Below are 20,905 nucleotides of genomic sequence, written 5' to 3'. Positions count from 1 at the left end.
AGATATGAGTTTAGATTCAAATTAAATTGTAATATGGTTTATCTAGTTTGGTTCTAACCAGAGATTAAACAAGCACTCAAGTGAAGTGTAAAAAAATACAATAATTTATTATATGAAAGATATGGGAAATGTAAGACATGCAAACCACAAACCATCATCCAAAATCAGACACGGAAAATAGGGAGCTCTTTTATTTTACTTTTATTTCGACATAACTACTGGTATTAAAGATATACAAAAAAATATATATTATTTAGGTCAGTGGATTTCACTCATATCACATAAGAAGGCTCCCGATTTGTTTGATGGCCTATACGTCTCCGCCTTTCTGCTTTGTTCTCAGTGGCGCCACCATGGGGTGGCTACTGCCACCCCAAAATCATTCTTTGCCACCCCATTTGCCACCCCTAAGACAATTTTTATTATGCATATTTATTTAAAATATATAATGTAGTCTAGATTATATTATAATGTAGTCGTCCCCCCCCCGGCCAACAATCGCTGCCCGGGATGTTTATAGATTTGCTGTGGCCCCCATTGGCCACCCCTGGAATAATCTTCTGGAGGCGCCACTGTTTGTTCTCAGAGTGTGGTCCAGTCAAGAAAAGGGAGAAGCGCTGGGCCAATTTGGATGCAGACGATGGATCAACTCGTGGCGCATCAAACTGACGAACAAACCGTCGGCCTGCTTGATGGTCTTTTGTTTCAGGGAAATCAACATCATAATGTATTGCAAAAAAGTTGCCCACTAATGATTGGGAGGAAAGAATGTCTTTGTGTAGGTGTCATGTTCTACCCTTTAGCGTTTAATTGTGTTGTAGTCAACCTATAATCTTCACCGACCGAACGGGCCGTTATGGAGAAGAGATTTCCGTTTATATACATCGAGCCCAGCCAGCCTTTTTGTTCGCCCAAGTACACGTTGGATATACAATTCAGAAAATGTTATTGCTTTAATATTAAAAAAAAACATGTTTGCAGGGAAAACCATGAAGACCTATTCATTAACCTGACAAAACTCAGTTACTTGCTTTCCTGATTCTTTTTTTGCATTTGGTATTGAGGTCAAAATGTTTTACCACATTAGAATATATGCCTTTGTCTCTTAATAGACTAAGCCTTAAATACAATGCCAGACATATCTTGATAGGATTGGAAAGCAAAAACAAAATTACAAAATCACTTTTCTTATCTTCTATGACTGTAGTCATTCACAACATGTTTATTTTAGGATTATTTGTGTGTATTTACATTATTGAAATCAGTTGATAATTCTTCAATATAAAAATTACATTATCATAGTCACTTTACTTACCGCTGCTTTCTTGCCATACATGACCCCAATGCCCCGAGCACACAGCGGACTGGAGCAGTTACGGATATTAGCACCTCTTCTTAAATTGGAAATATATTTTGTATTGAGTTATGACCCAAAGTGAATCATGATACTGAAAGATTCATATTCCTACTTGATAGTAAATGCAAATAAAGAAACATTTAATGTTTTTACTGTAATTGTGGTTTCATTGAAAAAAAACTTATTACAAGGAGAGTGAAGCCATAACTATTTCTAATTACCTTCTTGGCTTTACAAACTGTCACCCTATGTACATTTTTTTCAAATGTTCAAGAAGTAAAAAAAACAACATGAACCTTAAAAGCCAAAAGTTATAGAATCCAAACAAGGAGGTCTTAGTGTCTATGAAAAGATTATTGTGGACATTTAACACCAAAACTCAGTAGTGACCAACTGAGTAAAAATTGCAGAAATAAGGAAAGAGGAATACGTTGGCAACAACTCGGAAATTAAAACCATTCCAAAGCGAAAAAAGCTCTGTTGAATGAAAGCTTAGATTAAGTTCATGCATGAAAATCCAAGTTCGGCGTACATGTACATTTTACTTCAACAAAACAAACAATCAAATATGTAGATGCATTAAACACATTTTGTGCATTTTAAGAGAACTTCTAAGAAACCCCAGGTGATTTACATATTTCCAGTAATTAGTTCCAGCAGGTTGCTAGGCATGTTGGCGTGTGTCTGCTCTACCACAGTGTCCATGGTGGTTGGTTAAGAGGGAAGGAGCCCAAAGAGGAGACATTCACCGGAATGGAGATCACAGCCCAAGGCAGCGCATGTCTCTGGAGAGATCGTCTAATCATAAGCCTAGGAGAATAAATAGGAAACAATGCAAACAAATGTGTGCTTATACTTGCTAGTGGTCAGCAATGGACTTTTTTTCACCTACTAGCCATATCGGTTAGTTGGGTGGGTAAACCTCCTGGAATCTTTGGGGAAACCATGACAATTCAATTGAAATGCATTCTAATTGCTACCCGGATAGAAAAACTGAAGCAAAAAAATTAATGCATTGAGATGTCATGGTTTCCAAAGATGTAGACTGCACAAATATGGCCGCAATAAATATGGTCTGTGTAAGAGTAATCATTAAATGGGATATCAGCAAATGACACTATTTTTGGTAATGGAATAGTTCTGGTTCCCATTGTTTGTTGCCCGTTAGAAGTCCCGGTAGAATGAGCAATTAAGTTTGATTTTTTACTGCATGCAGGTAAACAGTCGTTTGGAGGGCAACCATCATTATTTTTCTTGCAAGCTTTGATGAAATTCCCCCAAATGTCGCATGGACCTGAAACACCTACGAAATATATAGATGTTTGTGTATTCTTTTGAGAAATCTTCCACTCTGCGACTAATGAAACAATCCCGTTGTAGACTTTGTCCATCATCTCCAACTCCATTCTTGAGTCTTAGGTTGCTAATTGGAGTGTAGCCCAACTAAAGACCATCGCCGTAGGAGGAAGTTTTACTGGATCCCCGTTATCCGGCTAAAAACAAATATTGACATTTGTCCCAAGAGATAAATAGTTGTCTGACAATAGCCAATTGTTTCCAAGAATGATAAAGGAGGCAGTTGTATGTATAGCTTACCCATCACGCCCCAACAGGAACAAGGCTGGAATGCTTGGCATGGCAGTACTCCCATCAGCGACCATGTCCAGGTACAGATTGTCGTTCTCAACTACGTTATCTGCAATAAGCACTGCTTTGCCTCCTGCCTCCTCGACTTGTTGGGCCTTGTGGACAAAGGAACACCCCCTGGAGTTCACAGATTAAGAAAACCAAACCAACCAAGTCCATTATGAATATAGACAGAGGTATTGGGTATTGTTGAGGTCTTTGCAATAAATATTTTTAACAATAATTACAGACAGAACAACCGACTGACAAAATTACCCTGCAACTACTGAACATACTAACATGCACAATTATGTTTTCGCGCATTTCAATTACTCAAATGTTATACACAATATTATGTAAAAACATCAAGAGTGGGTGCTCTGGAATAATGTTCCACAACTAATAGCTTCAAACAGAAAACAACATACCCTCTTTCCAGCAGGATCACCTGTCCCTGAATTAGATCTTTGTTCATCAGTGGTTCACAGCCATCAATTGGATCAGCTAGCACAAGTAGGATCTCATTATATGAAGAGGTCTATAGCAGCCAAACAGAGGTATGAGCAGACATTAGTCCTACTGGTTAGAATATTCTTCGTACACGATATTATATTCCAACTGTAAGGACTTCAACCTTCAATACTCACAAAAGCCCCGCCAAAGTCTTTAGCTGGGGCCGCACTGAAGACGTAACCAATATCTTCAGGACTCATAACCCGGAAGTACAGCAGTTCATTCAGCCCGAGACCTTATGTGTAGAAGATACATCGGAAGGGGTCATTCATTGATCGTATACAAAAACGTTATACTATATCGTCCGTCCACAGTGATTTCATCAGCACTACTGTTTAGATGGAAAACAGGACTACACGCTGCGACCGCGTGACGTCTCTCCAATGCATCACAACAAACCTGAAACAATTATTCTACCTCCGACTGTTTGTCATGACACCACTGCAGCAGTAGCAGTAAATCACCCTCAATATCCCGAATAACAAATCAATACGGGTTATGATAAGGTAACGTTTGCTAAAACGGTAAACACATGGATGTAGAACAAGGCTTTAACTGGCTGAATAATGAGCTGCAATGTTTCGCTCACCTGACAAGAGCTGGAAATGCATGAAAACCCCCCAGAGCAAAAAGCCCCACGCAGTTGTCCGACCATACTTAACCATGGTGTCGACATTTGCATTGCACGTTACGCTACAAAGTCCGAAAAACACGGTGCATTACAACCGTTTAATGGGTAATTGTGCCTTGATTTAAATCAATTGGCTTAGGAGAGGGCGGAACTCGCCTGTGTTGTTAGAACACTTCCGTTCTCTTTCAAAATAAAGGTCCTCAGCTGCGCAGACCACTATGGAATGTCATTTAATCAAAAAAGATAAATAGATATGCCTATGAAATAAACACAGCTATTCGATTCTTACTGAAATAAATAAATGAGGCAGGACATATACATATAATTACATCAATTAATCAATGTAGTTTAATAAATGAAACAATGCATTTTTATTTATGGGAAACTTTTCCAGAATAGTTTTATTGAAGTCTGCTCTGATATTGTGGGGGGAATCGGTTTGATATTATTGGGCGCGTAGTGTGTGACATTTACCGAGTTTTCAAAGAAGGCGCGGATAATCGGACAGAAGAGTCTTCAGTTGGGGTCCCCCCGTTCTGAATCACCTATGGACCAGCGACCTATGGAAAGCCAAGAAGGCCACAATCCGGCCCTAGAATGGCGCGGTAAAAGTGCAAAACGTACGGTTTGGCAAGAATTCCAAACCGTTTTTAATGACTAATAGCCGCGGCTATTGGTCATTCACTCCGGCTATTAGTCATTCACTCCGGCTATTAGTTATTCACTCCGGCTATTAGGTATGCAGAACGAGCCCCTCCCTCTTCTTTGCTTGAAAACTAAGTTTGAAGGCTGTCTAACCAATCAGAGCTGCAGTGCCTCCATGTTTCGCTGTAACATAAAGCTGTGTTGTCTTTACTAGTTTCACTACAATGTAATGACCACCATTAGCTAGTGGAAAATACATTTGTGTCTAGTACAGTGATATATTTGTATATGTTAGGCTATATAAATAAAACAACACACATAAAACAATCAGACACCATTACAACCTTCAAGTCACAACTCAAAACTCACCTGTTCAAACTCGCACACAACGTCTAACTGATCACTGTTTTGATTTTTTTTTTTTGTTTTGTTTTGTTTTGTCTTGTTTTTGTTTTATTTATTTCTTATTGCTTATGTTTATTTATTTTTACACAATGTCTTGTTTATTAAAAAATGTATGATGACTATATGCTCTGTAAGGTGACCTTGGGTGTCTTGAAAGGCGCCTCTAAATTAAATGTATTATTATTATTATTATTATTATTATTATTATTATATATTGAGATGGCAGTGTGCGAAATACCCGACAATATTCGGGGATGTCCTCATCCCCAGATTGTTCTCGATATGCAGTAGCCAGCTAGGCCATAACATTACATAACATGAACATGAACTGAATAAATGCCAGGTATATAGCATATCGGAGACGGGCACACAATCAGTGCATTTGCTATTAGTCATTCAAAACCGTACGGAGTGCGGTTTTGCACTTTTACCGCGCCATTCTAGGGCCGGATTGTGGCCTTCTTGGCTTTCCATACAACAGTGTCGGCCGCTGAGGCCTATGGAGGGGGGTCCCCGACCGCAGCCAAGAGGGCTACAGGCCTGACTCTTGGGTTCGGCAGAGGAGGGCCTATTCCGCCCACCGCAGGAGACGGTCGGCCCAACCAGGGGGAAAGACTGCGCCGCAACGGGGTCGCCACTAGCAGGGGGCCCCCTTCCCAGAATCCTTTGCGGCACTCGGAACTAGCGGTTCCGAGTGCCGCAAAGGATCCTGGGAAGGGTCTAACTTTTATTAGCCAGACATTTCAGCGCCCTCCTAGGTCCTTTGTGGCAGGGACAATGTGGGGGGGGTAAAGAGAGTATGCCTAGGTGGTGGTATATTTGTGTTGTTGTTGTTGTTGGCGCGTCCGACACAGACACCAAGACGTTCATGTCGATTTGTGAGATGGAGGAAGATTAATTCTGTGTAACCTGTGTGTGTTCATTGAATGTGTAGCGTGTTTGCGGCGCGAGAGTGGTATAACCACTGCTGCCACAATATTATATATATATATATATATATATATATATATATATATATATATATATATATATATATATATATATATATATATATATATATATATACAACGGGGGACCTAAATCCAGCGATCTGATTGGTTCCCAACTGTTGTATAATGAGCGCATACATAACTGCTATGACGCCCGATCATTTTGTGAAAGTGTGCATATCACTCCGCGCCTGGAGGTAGAAACAGTTACAAAGTAAAACATATGTTGGATGATGAGAGGGTGTAAATGTTGTTACTCCGGGAGTGAGCAAGGCGATGGAGAGACTAACGAAAGCTTAGGCACACGGCGAGTGAACTGCTCCATAGGATAAATTACCAGCGAACCGCTCTATCGGAGCCTTCTCTCGGAGGGACGCTAAAGTGTGTTGCATAGCGACCGTCGATGAATAGCGCTAGCCAGGAGGGACTACTTTTTTGTTTTATTGAATGAAACGGCTACTTTGACTTTCTTGGTCTTTTTAAATGTAGTGTGTCTATGACTTTCGTTTCGCCATAACAGTAACCGTTGTATAAAAGCAATAGATCACTTCAGTCAGTGGCATGTGCTCATTATACCACTGTGAAGGGGGTCGCCGGCCCTCCGCTGCGCGTCGGGGCCGGACAACGCCCCTTAACAGTGGTATAATGAGCACATACCACAGCCTGGCGTGATCTATTGCTTATATATATATATATATATATATATATATATATATATATATATATATATATATATATATATATATATATATAAATTCAGTCTTCTTTTGGTGCTGTTGCTTTGGTCTGAGTCTGTGAGATAACTACGCCCCACTAATTTGAATATTATGAATGGAAACAGAAATAAATGTTCCATTAGGAAATACAAGTCCCCTGAAATAAAGGACTGGAATTATGAAATAAAATTAACAACGGTGAAAAACACCGGGGCGTTGATCTCTGACAAATCTTTTGATATTCGGACAGCATACAAGCTCAGTATATCAATATCACATAAAGACAAACAGCGGTTCGCTTTATAAATATACTCGATTTCACTTCTCAGCCAATGCGCTGCTCCATTGCAGGCTGTTATGGTCTATTGAAAAACAATAATTACTTATTGAACAATTTATTGACAGGGTTTAATTCATAACCATGTTCATTTATTTAATATTCACTTAAATGGCATTCCATATTACGCAGACGGTATAATAAAAAGTAGAAATGTACATGGAATAAACGTTTTACATGACATAGATACATAATGGACAAAAATAATAAATACACAGGATTAATTTTTCCACACGTGTGAAATGCATCATAGGATACCTAAGTAGGCTTTGATTCGAGGACTTAACCAAGTACCTTTCAGGAGTCAAACACGCCCATTCAGAGAGAAAATAAAAACTAATTCTGCTCCAGTGGATCCTTGTTGCGTCTTTGTGGCTGGCATTTGTTCTTAGAATTCCTCTTCTTTGGTGTCCCTGGTTTCCTCACCTGCCACGAAGAAAACAAGAAATACATATTAGAAGTAAGTTCCCATTAAGACAGTTAGAAGGAGAAATTGTCATCTTTAAGCTATTAAGGAGAAACCAGGGGTCTTTCCCTTATGTGGTTGCTTATGCTGTTGACAATGAAGAGCAAAACTACAGATTTGTGAGTTTTAACTGCTACTATGCTTTGGTTCCATTTTGAGGGTTGTTGTACGCCATTTTTACCACTATTTGCCATCATTTCTGCTGTGCCAAACCATGATGACAAATATGTGCCAGAATGTGGAAGCTTGATAATCACAAGACAATTTTCTGTTGATATTTTTGTTATTGTCAAGAACAATACTGTTCATAAAAAAATATACGGGAGTAATTAGGGGAGAACCTTGTTGGATATTTAGAGCGTTGGACAGCATATCTTTTTAAAATTATTTTAACGGTATAATTTCTGCTACTGGATTGGACTGGACTTGAGTGATGCTAACAATCTTAACATTTATTGTCAATAAATATCATCTCCTTATCTTCCGCGTCATAGCAACAGATAAGTTGCCACTGATCTTTTTTAGTCGCCTCGGTAATGAACTGCTACCTAAATTGAATCACAGGTGAGCCAGGAAAAAACTATGACAATGACTGAACAAGCAACTTATATATGAGTAAACAAACTTTTAATCGAAAGTGCTGGAGTCAAATACATAGAAATACAAACACATTTAAAAAGTGAGAGAAGACAGAGCCAGAAGAAATTTATATTTTGTGTATTTTGTGAAATAAATAAATAAACCAATAATGCATCATTAAATAATCAGAAAATTATATATATATATACATATATTAACTCCCTTTGATTTAATTTTGAAGCCCCAAGACACAATTATTTGCACTTTATGATTAGAGAAAAGCATAGCATGTCAACATATGTGTGCAGACAAGTTTAAGCTTGAAAGGAAAGAGAATATAGGGCATGACAGGGTGAGAATACTCAGATTAAAGGTTTACATGTCTCCATGGAGTCCATTCACTCCACTTTGAGCGCACCACGGCCTCTCTGGACCGAACTCTGAGTTTGCTGATCTCCCTCGGTATCAAATGAGACTCTGAGATTATATTCTGAAATGAGAGATTAAACACAATTCAAAACCTTGAGAGATAAGGGCTTGTGTCCAAATGTTTGTTAGTGTGTATGAGTTGTTGTTCTTATGTTCTGTGTGTGTGAATTTACCTTGCCATTGTGCCTGGACACATATTCTATCTCATGCTCCAATTTGAAGTAACTATGTGGCTTAGACCAGCTGGCCGCTGGTTCTATGCTCACATTCAGTTGATGACCCACTTCCTGACATTGGACTATCTTGGGACTCTCTGGTCGAACTGTAGAGAAATTAAGAGAAAGCATAAGAAAACAAGTCAGAAAAACTAATAAATACCAAAAATTCACCATATGTATCATTCTTTAAATACAAAAATATATATTTATGGGCTCAACATTCTACCTTCTTCACACATTTCTCATTATCATAAATATACCATCATTACATACTGCACTTGTTATGTTTAGTCTGTACTGCCAACCCCTCCCCTGGAACCCCTGAATGGAGTCTGACTTACTAATATCCCTGAGAAAGAATGTCTTGTAGGTCCTGTGGAAGATGTAATCGTTCATGGCCTCAGCGGTGACTTCTATCCTCGTGGTTTCCTCCATGGATGGTGTGAGGGAGTTGGACAGCTCAAACATGAAACCTTGCCCAGGGTGCTGCTGACTGGAGCTGGTGATCCACGAGCAGTTCTTTCTATTTTCAGAACTAGAGATGGGTAAAACACAGAGGACAATTGCTTATTTTCATAAATAAATATGTAGACTGTCTGATCTATACTTATCCCTGAGCGGTTTTATCATGATGGGAACTTGGACATTTTTAAATACATAATCACTGTAATATTGCTTTTGAATATGGTTGGATTTGTTGAATGTACTGACCAGTCCTTCCCCAGGCCGAGTCGTACGGCGGTATAGTCAGTAGCGCTCCAGTGGCAATTGAAGGAACAGTTATACGATTTTGCCCTGCAGTTTAACATAGAATCTGCAAAACGACAGAAAATTCCATTTAGAAATCGCCTCATATCATAGATATCACAGACTGCTGCACTTCTCGTTGTTGAAACTGCTATTTCTACATCTGCTGAGACAACCCGATTATTACTCATCACTCAATGATGTACAGGGGAAGTTAGGGTCAATTATCTGTGCCCGTAAATAAGAGATATGTTCCTTTAAATGTTGAAATACAAGCACATTTAAAAGGTGAGAGAAGACAGAGCCAGAAGAAATTTATATTTTGTGTTCCATTATAAATAAATAAATAAACCAATAATGCATCAATAAATAATCAGAAAATTAGTGTCTTATCTGCTGAGACAATTTTCTGTCATGATCTGATCTGCTTCCACCTGACTGTTCTACCAGCAATGTATGTGGACTTACAAATGAACTTACAAATTAACAAACATATCATTGAATTTATCTAATGAGTGTGGTCATTGGCTATACCTACCTACCTTTTTGCATGAGAAAACGTTTAAAAACCTCAAGAGAATACATTGTAAAAGCCTCCATTATACCTGTGATGCTCCAGAATGAGATGACAGGAGTGGACAAAATAAAACTCTTACCAGCACGAGTGTCCTGTGCATCAAGGACCAGATGGGCAGACCACAACTTGGTTTCCCCACTCCAGCAGCTGTATTCCCCCAACTCTGGTGTGTCCTCATAGGCCACTTCTAGTCTTCTCTCAGTCCCCTTCAACGGGATCTTTTGGACATCTCCATGTGGTATGAACACCCAGTTGACGTTCCCGGTAGTCGCTGAATCACAGGTCAGACTAACCGTACCTGCTTTAGCCACGAACACTAGACACACAAAATGCATGTGGATGCACATATATACACACACACACACACACACACACACACACACACACACACACACACACACACACACACACACACACACACACACACACACACACACACACACACACACACACACACAATCAAGTAATATTCATGTGTAGATATATTCTTAAGAATAAATAATAGATCACAAAAACACCAATGTATGAGAGAAAATGAATACCGGCATTGTCTGGAAAAAAGGTGAGTCCATGGGCTAACTGCAGGAAGGTCCACAGGACAACAAATATCCAAGATAACAGAGGTGTCTGAAGCATAAGGGACATCATATTTTCACAAAAGATGAGAGAAAAATTGTCATCAGTGTTTGACTATTCAAATGGATAAAGTACAAATGATTTACCACCTGTGTGAAGCAAGTTAAATAGAAAAAATACCTTAAGGTCATTATCATCTACTACATAGCTTATGGTGTTTCCTTACCATTTTAACTCAGGCCAACTTAAGAGGTGCTCTTGCTTAAATCATTTGATGGTTTGATGGCTTTTATATCATTGGCAATGTGTTCGAAACATTGTGAACAAGTGATGCTTGTGGGCAGAGAGAGGAACTGGGTGGGTGGACGTGTGACCACACTGCATAATGAGTTTGGTAGTGTCCAATCGAAACCAGTTGTAAACATCATTAGGAAATAACCTGTCTATAAAAAAGTAACCACAATATAAACATCAAGTTTAAAGAAAAGGTTAACAACAAAGTGACATAGTTAAATCTTAAAATGTTTCAGGTAATATATTGCATCTATTCAAATTAAAGCGATTGATTACTTGAGAGGGAGACATTGTGCACTGAAGCTATTCCTAGAAGTCTGCTCTCAGAGTTTCTGTGGGGCGCCACTCTCGTTTCCTCAATGCTGATTTGCATGACAAAATATTTTTCGCTGAGGCAAGGTTTTTCTTACTAAACATTTTATGAGAAAGCTTTGGTGGGTGGTAAAGGTTGAACTCATGATTTGAATAAAGAGCGGAGAAAACTATTTTTGCATATTTAAAGGGCTACAATTCGTCATGAAGTATAGAAACCTAATTCCTTATTTCTGTTCTACAGGACATTCCCTGGCAAAATTTCCCCTCATCTAAAACTGACAACTGCATACTTAATATTCTAAATGAAAAAAAAATTGACACATAATGGCTCTAACAAACCTGTGTCAATTGTAAAAAATAAATACTGTATAATAATGGAATGTTTATAATACAATTAATATAATAAAAATAAAATTGCTATAGCGATAGGCCTAAAACCTAAAGATGTAAATGGTGACTGCCCTAGTAGGCCTAAATGTAAACCTTTCCCAAATTTGTTTTGGTTAAAACTGACTTAGTACTTAATATTCAACATAAAAACGAATTGACACATAATGGCTCAAACATACCTGATGTCAATTGTAAAAGTAAAAACAGCATAATAATGCAATGTATATAATAAAATCAAATCACTATGACGGTAGACCGACTGATTGAATGAATGTCATCTTTCCAAATCTGTTTGGGTTCCCAAAAGTAACCCCTGTGATGCTGTTAAGCATTCATTATACTAACCATATATTAGAAAAGGGGTCATGAATGAATTGAAATGAGTTTGATAATACCCCTCCGCTGACATTAGTCATACTCTGCACCTAGCCGTAATGTCAATGTTTTCATACACAGGGAACCGGTATGCTCTTCCACATCTTTGACGGATTTGCATAATTTACATGGCACTAGGATAACCAGTCAATATCAAATTCATAGTTCCATGTTATCGAATCTCCGATGTACAATTTTGCTCTATAATGGACTGATGCGTCAAGAATTTAAGATTGACATTTATCCACGATTTCTCCCCCAGGTTGTTTGTCCTAAATGTAGGACTCAGGAGTGCGATGCCATGCCTGTTAACACCATCACATGTTCATAAAAGCTTTTTAATTTACAGCCAAAAGATATCAACCAACAAGTGATAGAACTTAAATCTTTATTACATGGTGATAAACACATTGGTGTCAGCATCACAGCGAGAAGGGAAGGAACAATGGTCTGAACATTCAGTTCACCAAGACATTTACAGGGACAACAGAATAAGGCAAATCAGACATTGATATACGTTAAAAGTTGTCATAAAAAGGGTCTATTTTACTTATTTTTGCCCAATTGTTCTCGTTAAACGGCCAAGAGCAACTTGCCCCCGTTACCCATAAGCAAAAGCTAAAACATTGTCAAATGGAGTCTTGAAAAAAAGTGGTGGTATTTTCTCCTTAGTTGGCCTCGTTCTTTGATGCTTCATCGAAGTTCTCGACAAGATCTGAATTGGAAAGATTAACATATAGTAAATCTAATTTAAATGAAGGGTTTAGGAATACCGAAAATGAATTGGCTAAGAATAAAAATGGGTGCCTGCAAATCTGAGAATGCAATCCCATTAACAGGGCTTAACAAGAACTCCATTAAATCAGTACATATTATGGTTTGAAGAAGAGATGAACTTGAGTATCGGCCGATAGGAGTATATAAATTGTAGCATTGTAACAACTAATAGCACTTGTTCTTATTGAAGGGCTCAATTATGATGACAGCAATGTATAGTCGGTTCACATGCTATAGATCATTTTTCTCGGAGGTATTTACGATACTGCTATTGGAACAACTCTAGTTTGAAGCCAGTGTTTCAGTGAGACCGAAACACTACGAGCCCCTGTGGGTGAGGGCCAAGATTCACTTCAGCCTTTTTTCCTAAGCCTGAGAAAAATAACTTGGCCAAACATTTCAAATTTAAAAAATCCTCTATGCCACAGCACCCCATCAGGACTACAGATCGGAATATACTTTAACCACAAAAAGGACACCATAATCTAGTGCAGGTACTATATGGAAGTCATCTTCAAGGTAGATCGTTCTTTGTTCCACCAATAGCCCAACTAAGCTTTTTCCTTAGAAATAATATTAAAATTAATAAGGTAGTCGAGAAGTGATTTGTGGTTGTACATACCCGGAACATCGTCGTCCTCCTCCTCCTCATCAACGGTAACCATGGGGGCCTTGTCTCCTGCTATAATAAGGGATATGAAGCATTTTAATTCACCAAACAAGGACCCAAGCTCCACAATAGAAAGCTAAGATAGAAAAATCGGAGAAAACAATCAGAGTAAACTAGTTTATCCTGCCAAGAAAAGAAAACACTCCTAATGGCATTGGATGCTCTTGTTCCAGGCCGTTGAAAGCAATAGAGGACATTTCTCATTTGATTTATAAATTGCTGTTGGGATGTTGATTGAATATCGACAAATATGACAAGAAAAGCTTCCAAAATAAATGGCCTTAATACAATTAAATCTTCTTTACCAGGCTTAGGCAGGGTCTCTGCTAATCTCCTCAAGCTGGTTAGACTGTCAGCCCCGAGCTGGTTCAGAATTCCTGGAAGCATCTCTGTGAGCTGCTTGTTCTCTGCATGCCCTGTGATGGTGAATGTGTTGGCAGCCAGAGAGGCCTGCACCTTGGGGTTGTTAAAGTGGATGACGGTGCCCTGGTTTGTGAACATGTTGACCTATAGGGACACAAGAAAGGACAGAACCTAGTCAGGACCACATTACACATATATGGAACTCAATGACACCAAAATTCCGAATTGTTTTCTGAAAACATGTTGCATAACATGACTGAAATTAGTACACGGGACATATATGCTGCTGTACCTCTTCAATGCCAGAGATGTTGTTGACTCCAAGTTTCTTTAGGGAGAACTGAAGTTTTTTGTCGTCGGCTGAAGCCGTTCTGTGAACCACCTTCTTCTTTCTGCGGGCTGACCCCTGTAAAAATCAAAGCCGCAACATTTAAGAAACACTCATTTTGGAGAGACAAACCAAAACACACTCCTTTAATCGTTAATCCTTACCTTGCCGCCTATGCGGACTTGCGCCTGCAGTTTGGCGAGCTTCTCCTGGTTCATTATAAACTCCTTCATCTAAAAAGAAATATCCACAAGATAGGTCAAAGTAAGGTAATCCATAATGTAACTTGGTCAAACACAGCAGTTTAATTGATATTTGTTCAAATCAAAATGTCCTCTGATGGAAATCACCTCCCTTTAAAATTGATTCAAATATCAATTCAATATAAGTAGTGGGTTGCTGGTTGAAACGTCCAAATACTCAATCTCCTTAATGACATTTATTCGGCATAAAGTATCACAACTGGTGTAGCAGAAATTAAAATTAAGCTAAATTGTAGTTGAAAATATAATGTAAAATGTAGGACGCAGCTGCTCCAACCACTAAAATAGTAGCACACCTGTTTGAGGTCCCCCGTTTAGTTGAGCTGTCTGGAGGAAACATGCATATTGGGGGCAGGGCACAGGCCATTACGTTGAAATAGTGATGGCCTCACTTTATAAAGGACGACAAATGCAGTGTTTCACGAGAAACTCATTTCCACCGCCCGTCACTTTTTAGTTTGTATGGGGAAGGCGAGCGATTTAATCTGCTGGAAAATTTAGCTCTCAAATCTATTCAACTGATTTTAGCAACTGAGCTAACTGGAAAGCTAGCGTCGGGCCTCGGCCCATTTGATCCCGACTACAGGCACTTTAGTATGTTTCTGCCACTTTGGGACATACGGGGCAATGCAAAATCGTTACTTTTCATCACACGCATAAGTTATGTACCCGATGAAAGATGTAAAGTCCATATAACTCTGAACTAACCTGGGAGTATGTAAACACGCGGGTCCCACTGTCGGCGGAAGCAGAACGAAAGGATGAACGGGGGAAGTGACGCAGATAGGTGGACAGTTTGCACACCAGCGCACGGCCTGCACATTATGCGTGCACGGGTGGTCCAATCATTTTTCGGTGCGTTCCCCATTATGTGACAGTGCAGCTCGATTTTTTCAAGACGCGTATGCTACAAATTTGTATCCGGGATTGTACACTGCCGAATGTCTGCCTTTCCATTGAGAAAATATATTATTAATCTATATTTGTTATAAAGTCAATAGAGAAACCCCAAATCATTGATACCTTTACCATCTGCGCAGGGATTGTGTTTGCTTTTCTTCTAAAAATCGAATATTAATTTACATAGACGTAAACAACATCTGGGTGTAATATTAAATATTTCTTTATTTATGCCCCGTTCCATGCCATAACATTTAGGAAGGTATTTTTGTTATAGTCGCCATTGACAGAGATGACCTTGCAGTAAAAGGTTTGTTTTTGTTCAATATATGGAATCATTGTATTATTGCATTTGTATTTTACAAATTTGGCTTTTATTCTTTTGCAACAGTATTCAGCCTTGAACTGTACTGTCCATGTCATCCGACAGTGACCAATAAAGTTTTAAGCGGAAGTGTTTACGATACTAACATGGCTGCCTCCCTTGGATCCCAACGTGATAATAAATGGTGACAAATTATTACAATGAGTACCTTAATGTGATCTTTAAATTCATCGTCAAACCTTTCTGATTACTTCAAAACGTGGCACGGCAAAATTTGGAGTTACGGGATTCATTTCTAAGGTAAGCAGCAATAGTAGTTTAACATCGTGCGTATTTTCCAGTGAACACGCTGGCTCGTTGTAGTGGTCGATACTTTTAAAATAACACTTTTACGTACGTAAGACATTTGCATATACTGTATGCTTAATATATTAATGTTTGTCTTGAGTACAACCCAGTTATTTCCGTCTGGGTATATAAATGTTGTGTTTTGTCATTACCGTTAACTAACGTCCGGTTGCTAGCATGCTAAAATGTATCGCAATCCGCACAACGTCTACGCTCCTGAATTTATAACGAATCAAGTTTATTTTTCTTTGGGCTGAACTAGGCACACACGTCTATTCTCTATTAATTTCACCACGGGATCAAGAAATGGCGTCATTCAAACCTACACGAATCCAGGTGTACCCCAAGTTGGGAGAGAAAGTCACACAGGACACTCTCTACTGGAAAAACTACAAGGTGAGCTTATTGATCTATTATCTTTTACCTTGGGCAATGTCGATTTTAGAATAAATGTTGCATAAATACCACAATTGCTGATTCTTAACCAATCCACCTGATTGCTTATCTGACAGGCTCCAGTGCAGATAAAAGAGTTTGGAGCCATCACAAGTATAGACTTCTCGCCTTTAGCGCCACACACCTATGCTGTAACAGCTTCGACAAGGGTATGTGAACTTCTATTTTGTTTTATCCATTAACTTATGTTTGAGTTGTTGTGACAGTTGTTAAAAAAAAAAAAAAATTCTTACCCATTATTTCAGACATTCATGTTTTTATCAATTGCACAATAATTAACATTCAATGATACACTTTATCAACAGGTTCACATATATGGACCATTCTCCCAAGAGCCAGTAAAGACCTTTACACGATTTAAAGATACAGCGTACAGCGGCAGGTTCCGATCAGATGGCCAGTTGCTTGTGGCGGGGTGCGAGGACTCGGCAGTTCGACTGTTCGATGTCAGTGGCAGGGTGGCCATCAGAATGTTCAAAGGACATACAAAGTGAGTGGATAAACATCAAAGTAACTGGAAAGATTGTCACTATTTAATTCTTCTAAAACCCTAAATGCATAAAAATACATTTTTGCAGTACAGAATAATTATTCCTCAATAATTGACCATGCCAGCTGTCAAATAGAAACATTTCATGTTGCATGTTTGGAATTGTAAAATAGTTTTTGCGTGTGTCGACTTGCAGGGCTGTACATGTAGCTGACTTCACCTCGCATGGCTATCAGATCCTGACGGGGTCAGATGACTATACATGCAAGCTTTGGGATATCCCCAACTCTGCTGAACTGACCTCTTACAAAGAGCATACAGATTACATCCGCTGTGGAATAACAAGCAAACTCAACAGAGATCTCTTCTTTACTGGTAAGATTCTGTGTTAAACCATTTTTGTTCTTTCCCATTTTCTACAGGTTATAGTTTGTAGCCAAATTGTTGCACACACTCTATCCACCATTCAGTCCAGTGCAATTCTGATAATCTTGTGATCAGTTTTGAACCAGTATTGACTTGGCCTGCCTAATGGTCTGATACAGTCCTAAAATCTAAATTACAGAGTGAGGAGGGTTGCTGTCAATTATGCGCTTAAGACCAATGATTTGTTTTGTTTTTCTCGTCCTCAAGGTTCATATGACCACACTCTTAAACTGTTTGATGCAAGGGTTGACAAGAGTGTGATGAACATGGACCACGGCCAGCCTGTGGAAAGTCTTCTTCTTTATCCTTCAGAAGGACTCCTGGTCTCTGCAGGTACCAAGTGTGCTCTAATATGCCTCCTGTCAGCCTTACTTCCTTCTTTGTCCACCTACATCACGCTGTCCTCCCAAATCACAACAACATTACTGACGCCATATCTCATCTTTCAGGGGGCCGATATGTGAAAGTGTGGGACCTTCTGAAAGGAGGTCAGCCCCTTGTTTCTCTAAAGAACCACCATAAAACCGTCACCAGTTTGTGTCTCGGCAGCAATGGGCAGAGATTGCTGTCCGCCTCTTTGGACAGGTGTGTTTTGGAGAGGTTTCTATACAATATCACATTCCTAAAGTAAGTGTTCAATGTGAAACGTCAAATAACAATTTTCTCGTCCTTTCTAGACACGTGAAAGTGTACAGCACGACCAACTACAAAGTCGTCCACAACTTTGATTACGCCGCGTCTATCCTGAGTTTGGGCTTGGCTGTAAGAATCTAACTACCCTCTGAGCATGCAAGTCCAACTGCATTGAAATTAGACCTAGGGATGTAGTATATATAAACCATGGATATGTGTCTCTATCCTTCACTCAGTTATACTTCACTATTAACCTTACTCCTATTCTTGTTATCTAATCCTATTATCTGGGTTAACATTGCATTGACATACAGTTTTGTATGCATTAGACACTTAAATTGTATGCTGAGCCTAGAAAAGCAGTATACAAATGCATTGTTTCTAAATATGACTATTTGTATTTCTAGCCAGACGACGAGTCCATTGTCGTGGGAATGACAAATGGCATTCTGAGTATCAAACACAAGAGGACCCCTGAAGATTCAAAGGGTGCAGTTCAGCAGAAGCGCCAGCCAGCATATCGCATTTTTGTTAAGGGGAAGAATTATGTTCCCAAACAGGTGAGGATCTTCCAGAATCAAATTACCTTTCTTTTCTTATTTTACCTTTCACTACCAAATTCACATTTCTCTTTAAAGGGGCAGTTCGGAATTTTGGACCTCGGGCCTGATTCCCAAGTTAGCCTTGGTTTTCTTTATCATTGGAGACACTTTTCAACATATTTATTTCACGAGTTTGCTCGTGCTAGGCTAGCCCACGGCAACGGGCCATACTAGCATGCTAATAAAACAATCTTACCCACTCCGCAGTACACCCAAGGCAAATCAACTATAACGCCAGACTGTTGATGTAAATGTCTGTGTTGATGGAATAATGTTAGAAATAAAACCAACTCAGCACTAGGGTTACATTCCTGGTAGTAGGCTACGGCAGCGGCGGACTGATACCTAGGTTAAATTCCAGAGCTGTTGAGAAAGTCAAAATGCGATGATTCATGCGATGCAAGGTTAGTTTTATTGCTAACATTATTCTATCAACAGACATTTGCATCTATTGTCTGGCGTTATAATTAATTGACCTTGGGTGTACTGTGGAGTGGGTAAGGCTGTTTTATTAGCAGGCTCGCATCGCATGGCCCGTTGCCGTGCGCTAGTCTAGCAGGAGCAAACTCTGCAACTAGAAGGACTGGATGAAATGTGTTAAACTGTCTCCAATGATGAAGAACACCAAGGCTAACTTGGGAATCAGGCCCTATGTCCAAAATTCCGATCTACCCCTTTAACCATTACTTCATCGCTTCCACCTTCCAGTATTCTCACGTGTGTCTTATCTACAGGAAGATTACTTGGTCAGTAAGCCAGTAAGGCAATATTTGGCCAAGTATGACAAACTGCTCAGGAAGTTTAATGTGTCCAAGGCATTGGATGAAGCTATGGAGGTAAGCACTGTATTCTTTTTTTTGTTCTTGCCACAGATGGGTCCTATATTTCATTTACTTTAGTCAACCTCCTTGTACACACTGATGCCATGGTCTAAATATATTCTACTGGGCCATTATGCAGCAATGGACAAGACTCAGGAAATCTGAGATCCCGATGGCTGTGATCAAGGAGCTGGACAGAAGAGGAACCCTGAAGAACGCTCTGGCAGGGCGAGACGAAAAGGAGCTCTGCCAGTTGCTGAGCTTTGTCATAATGTAAGACAATACAAATACTTCCCAATTTTTTTTTCTTTATTAGGTTCAATATTGGAGCCAAAAATATGATAATCCAGTTTGTTCTGTTCAACGTATTGGAGGTTGCTTAACACTTTTAGGATTCAGCCAATGTGTCCGTCTTTTTGTTGCTGACTGTTTGTGATTCATGGGTTTTGGTTCGTATTCTTCCTTTTCACCGCTCTAGGAACTTGGTTGACACCAGGTTCACTGCCACCCTCACCACGATGGCTGAGATGCTCCTGGACATCTATCAGTCCACCGTCGGCATGTCGTCGCTGGTGGACAGACAACTGCTGCGTCTGCAGGAGCTGCTGGACAAGGAGACGGAGTACCAGCAGGAGCTCATGGAGGTCCTGGGAATGTTGGACGTGCTGTTTGCCTCCGCCCACCCCAGGAAGGAGGTGACCCTCCCTGGTGACGGGGCCAATGGTCTGGCCAAGGGAGGGATCCCTCATCGGCCAGAAATACAGGCATCATGAGAGGATGTGGGACCAAGGCTCTGGAATACCTAATCAGGACATCAGTGCCAGAGAATTTAATAAACGGAAGGAAGCTTAATGATGTGATAGAACCTGCCATGGACATCAACTACATGAAAAAAAACATTTCCATACACTTTGTTGACGTTTTAACACAAAACCTATGAAGCCACATTGGTCAACAAAGGGCATGTTTTCTTAATGTATACATACATTTATGTATAAGCCATTTTCTGGATGTTTGGTATTGAGTGAGGCTTATATGGGAACTAAATGTCAAAGTTTCCATTGTAAATGTTTAGTATGATATAGATTTGTATGATATCGTATGATAGTATGATATCGATTTGCTGATATCTACCTCGTATTATGATATATTCCAAAGTTTTTGTAAGAAGATGGGATTAAAACGATGTAATAGGACGTGATGTGTGTTTGTGTTCGATCGTTGTCCATTTACCAATTCTTCCATGCGGTTATCTTTAGCTTGATAGCTCAATGCCATGTCCACTAGAGATCGCTGTAGTCTAAAAATCCATAATTAC

At 39.4% G+C, this 20,905-nt stretch overlaps 4 protein-coding genes across 4 annotated transcripts; 1 reads left to right on the top strand and 3 right to left on the bottom strand.

The window, feature by feature from the left end:
- Positions 1 to 183: 183 nt before the first annotated feature.
- Positions 184 to 4,303, bottom strand: LOC115553702 (protease-associated domain-containing protein 1). Its single transcript, XM_030370172.1, has 5 exons — positions 4,086 to 4,303; positions 3,631 to 3,731; positions 3,412 to 3,521; positions 2,954 to 3,121; positions 184 to 2,167 (listed from the first exon to the last, which is right to left on the bottom strand). The coding sequence occupies exons 1-5, from the start codon at positions 4,159 to 4,161 to the stop codon at positions 2,047 to 2,049; spliced, it is 576 nt and encodes a 191-aa protein (XP_030226032.1). The 5' UTR covers positions 4,162 to 4,303; the 3' UTR covers positions 184 to 2,046.
- Positions 4,304 to 7,290: 2,987 nt separating this feature from the next.
- Positions 7,291 to 11,177, bottom strand: il12b2 (interleukin 12B 2). Its single transcript, XM_030370762.1, has 8 exons — positions 11,038 to 11,177; positions 10,778 to 10,862; positions 10,315 to 10,551; positions 9,623 to 9,725; positions 9,253 to 9,446; positions 8,867 to 9,015; positions 8,644 to 8,754; positions 7,291 to 7,645 (listed from the first exon to the last, which is right to left on the bottom strand). The coding sequence occupies exons 1-8, from the start codon at positions 11,038 to 11,040 to the stop codon at positions 7,556 to 7,558; spliced, it is 972 nt and encodes a 323-aa protein (XP_030226622.1). The 5' UTR covers positions 11,041 to 11,177; the 3' UTR covers positions 7,291 to 7,555.
- Positions 11,178 to 12,556: 1,379 nt separating this feature from the next.
- LOC115553487 (transcription factor BTF3) lies at positions 12,557 to 15,402 on the bottom strand. The gene is made up of 6 exons (XM_030369787.1): positions 15,295 to 15,402; positions 14,488 to 14,556; positions 14,288 to 14,401; positions 13,938 to 14,139; positions 13,585 to 13,644; positions 12,557 to 12,900 (listed from the first exon to the last, which is right to left on the bottom strand). Exons 2-6 carry the CDS (start codon positions 14,554 to 14,556, stop codon positions 12,854 to 12,856), a joined length of 492 nt encoding a protein of 163 aa, XP_030225647.1. The 5' UTR covers positions 15,295 to 15,402; the 3' UTR covers positions 12,557 to 12,853.
- A 504-nt stretch (positions 15,403 to 15,906) lies between these two features.
- On the top strand, positions 15,907 to 20,783 carry utp15 (UTP15 small subunit processome component). The gene is made up of 12 exons (XM_030369786.1): positions 15,907 to 16,111; positions 16,422 to 16,555; positions 16,672 to 16,764; positions 16,921 to 17,105; positions 17,302 to 17,480; positions 17,739 to 17,864; positions 17,981 to 18,116; positions 18,209 to 18,293; positions 18,572 to 18,724; positions 19,501 to 19,602; positions 19,727 to 19,860; positions 20,066 to 20,783. The coding sequence occupies exons 2-12, from the start codon at positions 16,466 to 16,468 to the stop codon at positions 20,358 to 20,360; spliced, it is 1,578 nt and encodes a 525-aa protein (XP_030225646.1). The 5' UTR covers positions 15,907 to 16,111; positions 16,422 to 16,465; the 3' UTR covers positions 20,361 to 20,783.
- The last annotated feature ends 122 nt before the right edge of the window (positions 20,784 to 20,905 follow it).

This window comes from Gadus morhua, chromosome 11 (assembly GCF_902167405.1).
Source record: "Gadus morhua chromosome 11, gadMor3.0, whole genome shotgun sequence".
NCBI classification, from domain to species: domain Eukaryota; kingdom Metazoa; phylum Chordata; class Actinopteri; order Gadiformes; family Gadidae; genus Gadus; species Gadus morhua.
Note: the sequence above shows the minus strand (reverse complement) of the source record. Positions and strands in the feature narration are given on the sequence as shown.